The sequence below is a fragment of the Phycodurus eques genome, chromosome 11 (assembly GCF_024500275.1).
Source record: "Phycodurus eques isolate BA_2022a chromosome 11, UOR_Pequ_1.1, whole genome shotgun sequence".
Classification (NCBI taxonomy): domain Eukaryota; kingdom Metazoa; phylum Chordata; class Actinopteri; order Syngnathiformes; family Syngnathidae; genus Phycodurus; species Phycodurus eques.
Genome location: NC_084535.1, coordinates 14,999,366 through 15,009,693, shown reverse-complemented (window position 1 = coordinate 15,009,693; position 10,328 = coordinate 14,999,366). Strand labels below are relative to the sequence as shown.

Genomic DNA, 10,328 nt, shown 5'->3' with positions numbered 1-10,328 from the left:
GACGTCTTTGTCAACACGTGACATAAGCGGCACTCACCATCAAGTTGCTACTTGCCAGCAGTTACTACTTTATTAGTGTGCCGCATGTGTACAGGCTGGTCTGCTGCTAGCTGAATACTACTGTATTCATTAGTCACCCTTGGTGAGTATTTACATGATTTTGGCTCTTTGATCCAGTAATTTTTGCAAAAATATACATTATAAAGTAATACAGTTCGTGCTAATGCATCCCCCATCAGCATTTGAATGTTGGAGCGAAGAGTTCATAAGTTCACATTCTTATATAGCATATCTGGAATTATAAACTCCATTCAGTATTGTTGAGAAGAATAAATGGTACTCACTATGAAGCCTGGCCTCTTTTGGAATAGCTATGAATGAATGAAATATTGAATATATGATTAGTACGTAAAGAGACCAAACGTATTTTCACTTGATATTGTTGAAAAAAATAAAATGTTGTTCTAAAAAAAATGGTTGAATATTATTACTTTTACAAAACAGTGTTATTAGCAAAGCAAATGTATTTATATAGCGCATTTCATACACAAGGTAACTCAATGTGCTTTACATGATTAAAAGCATTTAAAAACAAAGAAAAAAACAGCTTATAAACATTTAAAACAAAGAGAAAAAAGTACAATTAAAACAGCGTACAATGCAACAAATATCATTTAAAAGTGGAAATGCTCTAAAACGCAGTGGGGGAAAAAAAGTGTTTTTAACCTGGACTTAAAAACATGCACACTTGGGGATGGCGTCACTTCTGTTGGCAACTTATTCCATTTGTGTGCAGCATAATAGTGAAATGCTGCTTCGCCATGTTTGCTTTGGACTCTGTGCTCCACTATTTGACCCAAGTCTGTCGATCTCAGATCCCTACTGGGTTTATATCCCATTAGCATTTCATTCATGTATTCAGGACCTAAACCGTTTAGTGATTTATAGACCAGTAGCAAAACTTTAAAATCTATTCTAAAGCTGACTGGAAGCCAGTGTAAAGACTTCAGAATTGGAGTAACATGCTCTGACCTCTTTGTTCTGGTCAGAACCCGAGCTGCAGCATTCTGAAGGAGCTGCAGCTGTAATGCTCTTTTTAGGGAGTCCGGTCAGAAGACCAGATGGTAGAAAGCAGTTTTAGTAATTGATTTGATATGACAGTTGAAAGTCAGGTCGGAATCTATCAAAACACCAAGGTTTCGGACTTGGTCTTTGGTTTTTAAAGAGAGTGACTCCAGGTATTAGTATAACAGCAATCCACTTTTCTTTATTGCCAAAAACAATTCTCTCAGTTTTATTGTGATTTAATTGAAGAAAATGTTAGCTCATCCAGTTATTATCTGTTTTAGACAATGACACAATGGATAAAAAAAAAAAATGGATGGATGGATAATCTGGTGTCCATCATAAAATCTTAATAAACTGTACAATGTTTTGAGTATGGTTGCATTTTAACATACGCTGTTTTGTGTAAAAAGAAGCTGTACTCAAATGTCAAAACAAAATGTGTGTTTCAGCAATCTCCTTTTTTGCACTAAAATGGAACCGATGCCAAGAGGGGCTTGTGTGAAGGATATGAAGTGGTATGAGATGCTCACTCCGCTCTACGAGCCGCTTGAGGAGATAGACTACCAGTGCAACCCTCGCCTCCCACCTCTTCCCACACCAATCGACCCCGCTGACACGCGGCTCAACACCCTGCCTGTGTTTACAGGAAGTCAGTATGCTGGCTCAGGTGACTGCTTCGTCCGGGGAGACAATCTGATGACTATGAACTACAGAGCTCCACTGCATCTAGGTTACATGCAGCCGGCTCACCTGAACATTGGGCCAGGTGGTGATGTCACCAAGCAGGTGAGCATTCTCGAGGAAATCACCCTGAAATGAGTCCCTCATTGCACTTTAACAGTGGAGCAAATAGTTATTTGATCTCTTACTGAAATTGTAAGTTTGCTGACTTCCAAACAATTGAAAATTCTCCAATTGCTGTAGTTATTGATTGTAGTATTATACATCCATCCATCCATCCATCCATTTTCATTATCTTCACTAGGGTCAAAATATCCAAAATACATTAAAAAACTAAACATAAAGGTTATTTTATTAAATTTGCATTTCATGGAGTGAAATCAATATTTGATCTCCTACAACTTGGCCAGAGTTCTGGCTCCCACAGATTCAACAAATTACCAAAACACCCGATTCAACTGGTCATGACTCATGTTTATAAAACACCCATGTTCTTGGGACTCAATTTCTTACCTTCCAATCTCTACACTGCCAGAGGCAAGGCAAAACAGCTGTTAAAAGATGTCAGGGGGAAAAAAAATCACAGACCTGCACAAGGCTGGAATGCATTACAAAATTAGGCTTGGTGAGTTGGCACCGTTTTTCCAAATTGGAAGACAATTAAAAATGACCATTAAATGCTCTCAGTCTGGCGCTCCATGCAAGTCTTGTCGAGTGAAGCACATGTACAAACCTGCCATGTTTGGAGAAGGAAATCATAAGACCCTAAGAACACCTTCCTAATCAAGCATGAAGGTGGAAGTCATAATAGTAATCAGTTATATGAAGTAAAAAATCTCATGTTAAAATGTGAAACTTTAAAAAAAAATCTGAATGCAATTGAACTCAGTGGAAAAAGTGTGTTAAGGTGAAAAAATGTTTTTGGTTTTTGTTTTTTTTTATAAATGCAAGGCTAACCCCTCTAGTTTCTCTGCAGTATGTGGAGAACTATCACCAGTCAAGCTATGAGTGGCCTCTCAATCACCCACATGCTCCCACTCCTCCAGTAAGAAACCTGCCACACACACACACACACACACGCTAAACTATAACAGGGTTTAGACATGCTGCAGCAGGTTCAACTGTGGGAAAAGTCAGCGCTAGAACAGATTATTATAGATTTGTTCTCAAGTGAGATAACAGCACTAATTTCAGCTCTTTATGCATCAATGAACACCAACTGAACTAATGCAGAAATGTTTCAGATGTGTCACAGATACTGAAATGTTAGTGTCATTTGTGTACTGCAGTCCGATGGACATAGAACATCATTGCAGCTTACTAGTGTGTGGGTTTTTGTCTCCAGCAGTTCTATGAAAAAGCCATGTTGATACTGCCCGAGGGAGCAAGGTTTCCTCCTGCCGAAATGCCGTAAGAAACACCACTTACATAAAGGCTCATCTCAATAAATGGGAATGTTGTGCGGAAAACTTAATTTATCAGCGATTGACTGTCGGCCAGTCCAGGATGCACCCACCTCTCGCACAGTCAGTTGGGATAGGCTCCATAAACATAAACATAACATAAATAAAACAGAATACAATGATTTGCAAATCATGTTCAACCTATATTGAATTGAATACACTATAAAGACAAGATATTTAATGTTCAAAGTGCTAATAAACTTTGTTTTTAGCAAATAATCAACTTAGAATTTTATGGCTGTAACACGTTCCAAAAAAGCTGGGACAGGGTCATGTTTACCACTGTGTTACATCACCTTTTCTTTTAACAACATTCAATAAACGTTTGGGAACTGAGGACACTAATTGTTGAAGCTTTGTAGGTGGAATTCTTTCCCATTCTTGCTTGATGTACAGCTTCAGCTGTTCAACAGTCCGCGGTCTCCGTTGTCGTATTTTACGCTTCATAATGCGCCACACATTTTCAATGGGAGAGAGGTCTGGACTGCAGGCAGGCCAGTCTAGTACCCGCACTCTTTTACATACGAAGCCACGCTGTTGTAACACATGCAGAATGTGGTTTGGCATTGTCTTGCTGAAATAAGCAGGAGCGTCCATGAAAACGACGTTGCTTGGATGGCAGTTTCTCCAAAACCTGTATGTACCTTTCACCATTAATGGTGCCTTCACAAACCTGTAAGTTACCCATGCCATTGGCACTAACACAGCCCCATTCCATCACAGATGCTGGCTTTTGAACTTTGCGTCCGTAACAGTCCGGATGGTTCTTTTCCTCTTTGGCCCGGAAGACACAACCGCCACAATTTCCCAAAACAATTTGAAATGTGGACTTGTCGGACCACAGAACACTTTTCCACTTTGTATCAGTCCATCTTAGATGAGCTCGGGCCCAGAGAAGCCGGCGGCGTTTCTGGGTATTGTTGATAAATGGCTTTCGCTTTGGATAGTGGAGTTTCCAGTTGCACTTATGGATGTAGTGCTGAACTATATTTACTGACATTGGTTTTCTGAAGTCTTCCTGAGCCCATGTGGTGATATCCTTTACACATTGATGTCTGTTTTTGATGCAGTGCCGCCTGAGGGATCGAAGGTCACGGGCATTCAATGTTGGTTTTCGGGCTTGCCGCTTACATGCAGTGATTTCTCCAGATTCTCTGAACCTTTTGATGATGATATGGACCGTAGATGATGAAATCCCTAAATTCCTTGCAATTGTACGTTGAGGAACATTGTCCTTAAACGGTTCAACTATTTTCTCACGCACTTGTTCACAAAGAGGTGAACCTCGCCCCATCTCTGCTTGTGAATGACTTTCTCCAGATTCTCTAAACCTTTTTGATGATGCTATTGACCGTAGATGATGAAATCCCTAAATTCCTTGCAATTGTACGTTGAGGAACATTGTCCTTAAACTGTTCGACTATTTTCTCACGCACTTGTTCACAAAGAGGTGAACCTCACCCCATCTTTGCTTGTTAATGACTGAGCAATTCAGGGAAGCTCTTTTTATACCCAGTCATGGCACCCACCTGTTCCCAATTAGCCTGTTCACCTGTGGGATGTTCCAAACAGGTGTTTGATGAGCATTCCTCAACTTTCTCAGTCTTTTTTGCCACCTGTCCCTGCTTTTTTGGAACGTGTTGCAGCTATAAAATTATAAGTTAATGATTATTTTCTAAAAACAATAAAGTTTATCAGTTTGAACATTAAATATCTTGTCTTTGTAGTGTATTCAATTAAATATAGGTTGAACAAGATTTGCAAATCATTGTATTGTTTTTATTTGTTTAACACAACGTCCCAACTTCATTGGAATTGGGATTGTATATTATCCACACATAGTGAAATATTTAGTGATTTTATTTCAATTATTATTATTTTAATGCTAATGAAAATCTCAAATTCACCATCAAGACATTTGAATATTACATAAGAACCAATAATAATAATAAAAACGTTTATACAATGGGTATGTATTCAGACCCCCTTAAATTTTTCACTCTTTGTTATATTGCAGCCATTTGCTAAAATCATTTAAGTTAATTTTTTCCCTCATTAATGTACACACAGCACCCCATATTGACAGAAAAAAAATGAAAATTGAAATTTTTGCAGATTTATTAAAAAAGACAAAGCCATAAGTATTCAGACACTTTGCTCAATATTTAGTTGAAGCAGTTTTTCACACCTGGATTTGAGGATCACCTGTATTGGACAGGTGATGAGCAGTGCCTGGTTTTCTCCACACATAGCGCTTAGAATTAAGGCCAGAAAGTTCTATCTTGGCCTCATCAGACCAGATAATCTTATTTCTCACCATCTTCTTTAGTAAATCTGCAAAAAAAATCAACAATTCCTTTTTTCCTGTCAATATGGGGTGCTGTGTGTACATTAATGAGGGGGAAAAAAAAAAACTTAAATAATTTTAGCAAATGGCTGCAACATAACAAAGAGTGAAAGATTTAAGGCGGTATGAATACTTTCCGTATCCACTTTATAGAAATTAGGTAGGTATTTGCTTTCTGTCAAGTATTTTCAGTCTGTTTGACTTTTTTAGATTAACTGCAGGACTGCAATGAATGAATTTTTTTTTTTGCACTACTCCAAATTATTGAGACGCACCTACTTCATCAACACACTTTGCTTTATGTCTGTTTTGATATAGGAGCTTTACAGATTCCATCTCCCCCTCAAGAAAGGTCCCGACATCCAAGTATGTTTAAAAAAAAAAAAAAGTCCACGACTCCCTAATCATCTTAAATTTCACTTTGTTTAGATTCAGATTAGAAGTGTAAATTTGATTTGATAAATATCCAGTTATGTTTTGTTTGAATAGTAAAAGGAAAAGTGAAAGCCAGGAGGACGAAGAGAAGGTTTACATTAAAAAGCCACCAAACGCGTTTATGATATTCCGGAAGGAGCAGAGGGAGAATGTCATGGCACAGTTGAACATCCGTGACAGTGCTGTGGCCAATAAAGTCCTGGGTCACATGGTGAGTGTGTGTAGTACCCTTCACTTTTGACGCCTTGTATGCAGCAATGTCATGTTTTACAGAACCTACCTGACCGTACTGCCATTTTCTTTGTTGAGAATACACAGTGGTGTGAAAAGGTATTTCACTTCCTTCTCTTTTCTTCCGGATTTCTTATTTTTTTGCACGTTTGTTACACTTTCATTTTCCCATCATCAAACTAAAGATTAGTCAAAGACAACACAAGTGAACACAAAATGCAGTTTTTAAATGGTTTTAACTAAGAGAGAAAAAAAAATCCAAACCTACATGACCATATGTGAAAAGGTGATTGCCCCCTAAACATAATAACTGGTTGGGCCACCTTTAACAGCAACTGCAATCAAGCATTTGTGATAACTTGCAATGAGTCTCTAACAGCGCTGTGGAGGAATTTTGGCCCACTCATATTTGCAGAATTGTAATTCAACCACATTTTTTGGTTGACACAAGAATTCATGGTTCCATTTATCACAGCAAGTCTTGCAGGTCCTGAAGAAGCAAAACAGCCCCAGAACACCACACAACCACCACCACATTTTACTGATGGTATGATGTTCTTTTTCTGAAATACGGTGTTACTTTTACACCAGACGTAAATGGGGGGGGGGGGGACACTTTCCAAATAAGTTCCAACTGTCTTGTCAGACTGATGAGCATTTCCCCCAAAAGCCTTGGGGATCATCAAGGTGGCTTCTGGCAAAATTTAGATGAGCCTTAATGTTGTTTTTGCTCAGAAGTAGTTTTTGTCTTGGAACTCTGCCATGCAGGCCATTTTTGGCCCGTCTGTCTTGTGGTGGAGTCATGAACACTAACCTTAACTGAGGCAAGTGAGGCCTGCAGTTCTTTAGATGTTGTTCTGGGGTCTTTTGTGACCTTTTGGATGAGTCATTGCTTTGCTCTTGGGGTAATTTTCATAGGTCGGGCACTCCTGGGAAGGTTCACCACTATTCTGTGTTTTCACCATTTGTGGAGCTCTCACTGTGGTTCGCTGGAGTCCCAAAGCTTTAGAAATGGCTTAATAACCTTTTCCACACTGCCAGATCTCAAATTTGTCAGGCAGGTCCTATTTAAGTGATTTCTTCATTGAGAACAGGTGTGGCTAGATAAATTTAACTCTGGTATGATAAACCACAGTTATGTTTTAACGGGGTGCAATCACTTTTTCCACACAGGGCCATGTAGGTTTGGATTTTGTTTCCCCCATGATTAAAAAAAAAACATGTAAAAACTGCATTCTGTCTTTACTGTGTTGTCTTAATAATTAATTTATTTTGATGATGGGAAACATTTAAGTATGACAAACATGCAAAAAAACATAAAATAAGGAATGGGGCAAACACTTTTTCCACACCACTGCACAGTACAATTCCCTTCAGAGAATACTATTTTACCAAACAAATCGGGGAGGTAAGAAGAGAAAATGTATATTTTTTCTTTTGTGAGCAAACAGGCCTAAAAGTTGATTGCCAATACTGGATTTGCTATTGTTTGAGCTCTTTCACTGCCTTGCGATCAAAGTCAGTAAAGACCATTGTGAGCTGTTATTGTGTGGGCTGTTTCAAGAGGGATTTCTCATAGCTGATCAGCTCAGAAATAGGTCTGGGCTGACAAATGTATATATTTACGATTGCAAATCCTTATGTGTGGTCAACACGGAGTTTGGCAAAAGATAGGTGGGCAGACAAGACACGTTATCCCCATGGGTCATCCTTCCAATAGCTCACATTTCCATTAAAAAAAAAAAAAACATTGTGCATGGGCACCTTATAAACAACATCCATCGATCCATTTTCTGAGCTGCTTATCCTCACGGGAGTGCTGGAGCCTATCCCACCCATCATCGGCAGGAGGCGGGGTACACCCTGAAATGGTCGCCAACCAATCGCAGGGAACATATAAACAAACAACCATTCGCACTCACATTCACACCTTCGGGCAATTTATTGTCAATTAACCTACCATGCATGTTTTTGGGATATGGGAGGAAACCGAAGTGCCCGGAGAAAACCCACTCTCAGGCACGGGGAGAACATGCAAACTCCACACAGGCGGGGCCGGGGATTGAATCCCGGACCTCAGAACTGTTGAGGCAGACGCTCTTAACCAGTCGTCCACCCTGCCGCCGTTTTAAACAACAGTTTAAAACTAAAAAGTTAGAAATACACAAAAAATAGACACCTTATAAACAAAACAGTTTAAAACTAAAAATAAGTTAGAAAGACAAAGTATTAGACATTATTTATAGCTTAATCATGACTTGGTAATTAATAATAAATTAGGACACAACCTAAAGCTTGCGCTGTTGGTGGAGACAGAGAAAATACTGGTGGTGTTGAGTGTTTGTATTACTGTAATGTCTCCTAATTCATTCAGCATAATACAAAAGAGTTTACCGCCGCTATGCACATCACTTATGAGACATAACCATAGACCAACATTTAGCCTACGTTTGTGCACTTCTTCTTCGTGTTTTCCTGCAGTCTAGATGCCCTGTGGTACCATGCTGCCTCTCACCGTCCATTTATTATTATTTCTTTACCACAAGTGTTGTGTTGCGTTGGTCATCTTGAGTACACCTCACACTCCAGAGTAGTTAGCACACATGGTAATATTTTTTCCCTGTTGTGTGGGTTCCATCACATTTTAAAAGTCGCTTAATATTTTTGGTAAGCTAGGAAGGAGTTTGAAACTTAGTACTAAATGTTAAACTCGACTCTTCATGTCTAGTTATCGAGTATCGACATCAACCTGGAAAAGTGAGTGTTTTGTTTTGAGTGACAAAAATTGTGTATTGTGTGTTCACAGTGGAAATCGCTGTCGGAGAAGGAGCAAGAGAAATATTACCAGCTCGCCGATGCTGAAAAACGCCTTCACACCCAGCTGCACCCCAATTGGTCGTGCACAGATAATTATGTGAGTCCCGCCACCATGGTCATGTCCAACTGCTGGCATAAAGGTGGAGTGTGACTTATACGTCTGTGTGTTGTTTTCAGGGGCGAAAGAGGAGGAAGCAGAGGAGCAGAGTGGCTCCTAAGGAAATCCTCCAACCAAACTGCTGAGGCTCCTACTGTCACTTGACAAACTGTTCTAGTTTTTGACTTAATCACAAGTCATTAAGTTCTATTGACTGAGCTGGAAAGTGCCTCAGCAAGTTCATTAATTTTAAACAGGGTCTTATTAAACCTCGTTATTATGAGAGGACAAAAAGTGCATTTCTAGTCTATCGTTATGACTTCACCTCACATACGTCAGAGCAGCGATAATGTGGCTTGACTCCCATGTTGACAGAATATTTAAAATGATAAATGGTCATAACATCGACAGAATGAGTTAGTGTTCACAAGTAATTTGATTATACATACTGTATGTTTGTGCAATGATAAGATTTTACAAAATGGCTTCATTATCATTGGGTTCTTGTACTGTTGCCACTATTGTGTGAGCGAATGATTTCCAAAGAGAAGTGAACAAGCTTAACCAGGCATGTCCACTTTACATGAATAAATTTATTCATTTATGAAAACTAGACTCAAATTCTTGTAGACTGCATCTGCCTGATTTTGGGGGGGGGGGGGGGGGCGAGGATTTTTTTTTTTTCACCCCCCTCATGTGCTGCCACACCAGCTTGCTCCCTCTTATGTCACCCCTTCTGGACATTGACACTAAAATGTTGTGCATTTAAGATGCAGTAGTTAAGTTATTAAAAGCTGAGGTGATACTTTAAAACTGGCAAAATCTCATTTATAATGTGGTCAAAAAGAGGAGGCATACATATTTTGTTAAGAAACCACAGCACATAGAATTAACCAATGGTATTAGGTGCCCTTGTACTGAAAATGACACACAAGCATCTTTAAAAAAAATGATTGTTTATTAATATTGTTTGTACAAAGCACTAAGAGCAGCAGAGAGCCGGGGGCAGGCCACATTCTCTTCATCTGGGCTGTAACGGGGTCATACGACCAGCTTTTCGCCAACGACGACATTTACTCCTCAGCAAGATCAAAGAATAAAAACAATCCTTCCCGTTGCTCAGACTTGGCAAGCGATAAATTAATATGAATATTTGGATGGTGTTCATGTCATAAAAACTGCGGTTCGT

At 39.2% G+C, this 10,328-nt stretch overlaps 2 protein-coding genes across 5 annotated transcripts in view; one reads left to right on the top strand and one right to left on the bottom strand.

Moving 5' to 3' along the window:
- Positions 1-50: 50 nt before the first annotated feature.
- LOC133409871 (transcription factor 7-like 1-C) lies at positions 51-9,731 on the top strand. Of its 2 annotated transcripts, none has more exons than XM_061690417.1 (8): positions 51-142; positions 1,518-1,854; positions 2,726-2,794; positions 3,098-3,159; positions 5,878-5,925; positions 6,049-6,205; positions 9,032-9,139; positions 9,220-9,731. In XM_061690417.1, the coding sequence occupies exons 2-8, from the start codon at positions 1,540-1,542 to the stop codon at positions 9,283-9,285; spliced, it is 825 nt and encodes a 274-aa protein (XP_061546401.1). In that variant the 5' UTR covers positions 51-142; positions 1,518-1,539; the 3' UTR covers positions 9,286-9,731. The 2 variants fall into 2 exon arrangements, with proteins under 2 accessions (XP_061546401.1, XP_061546400.1); XM_061690416.1 differs by having other exon boundaries at positions 3,095-3,159.
- A 347-nt stretch (positions 9,732-10,078) lies between these two features.
- map3k4 (mitogen-activated protein kinase kinase kinase 4) overlaps positions 10,079-10,328 on the bottom strand; it is a 31,407-nt gene continuing 31,157 nt past the window's right edge. For all 3 annotated transcript variants that reach the window (XM_061690337.1, XM_061690338.1, XM_061690339.1), the window contains one exon: positions 10,079-10,328. This exon is cut by the window's right edge and continues 454 nt beyond it. The gene's annotated coding sequence lies outside the window, so the exon portion shown is untranslated.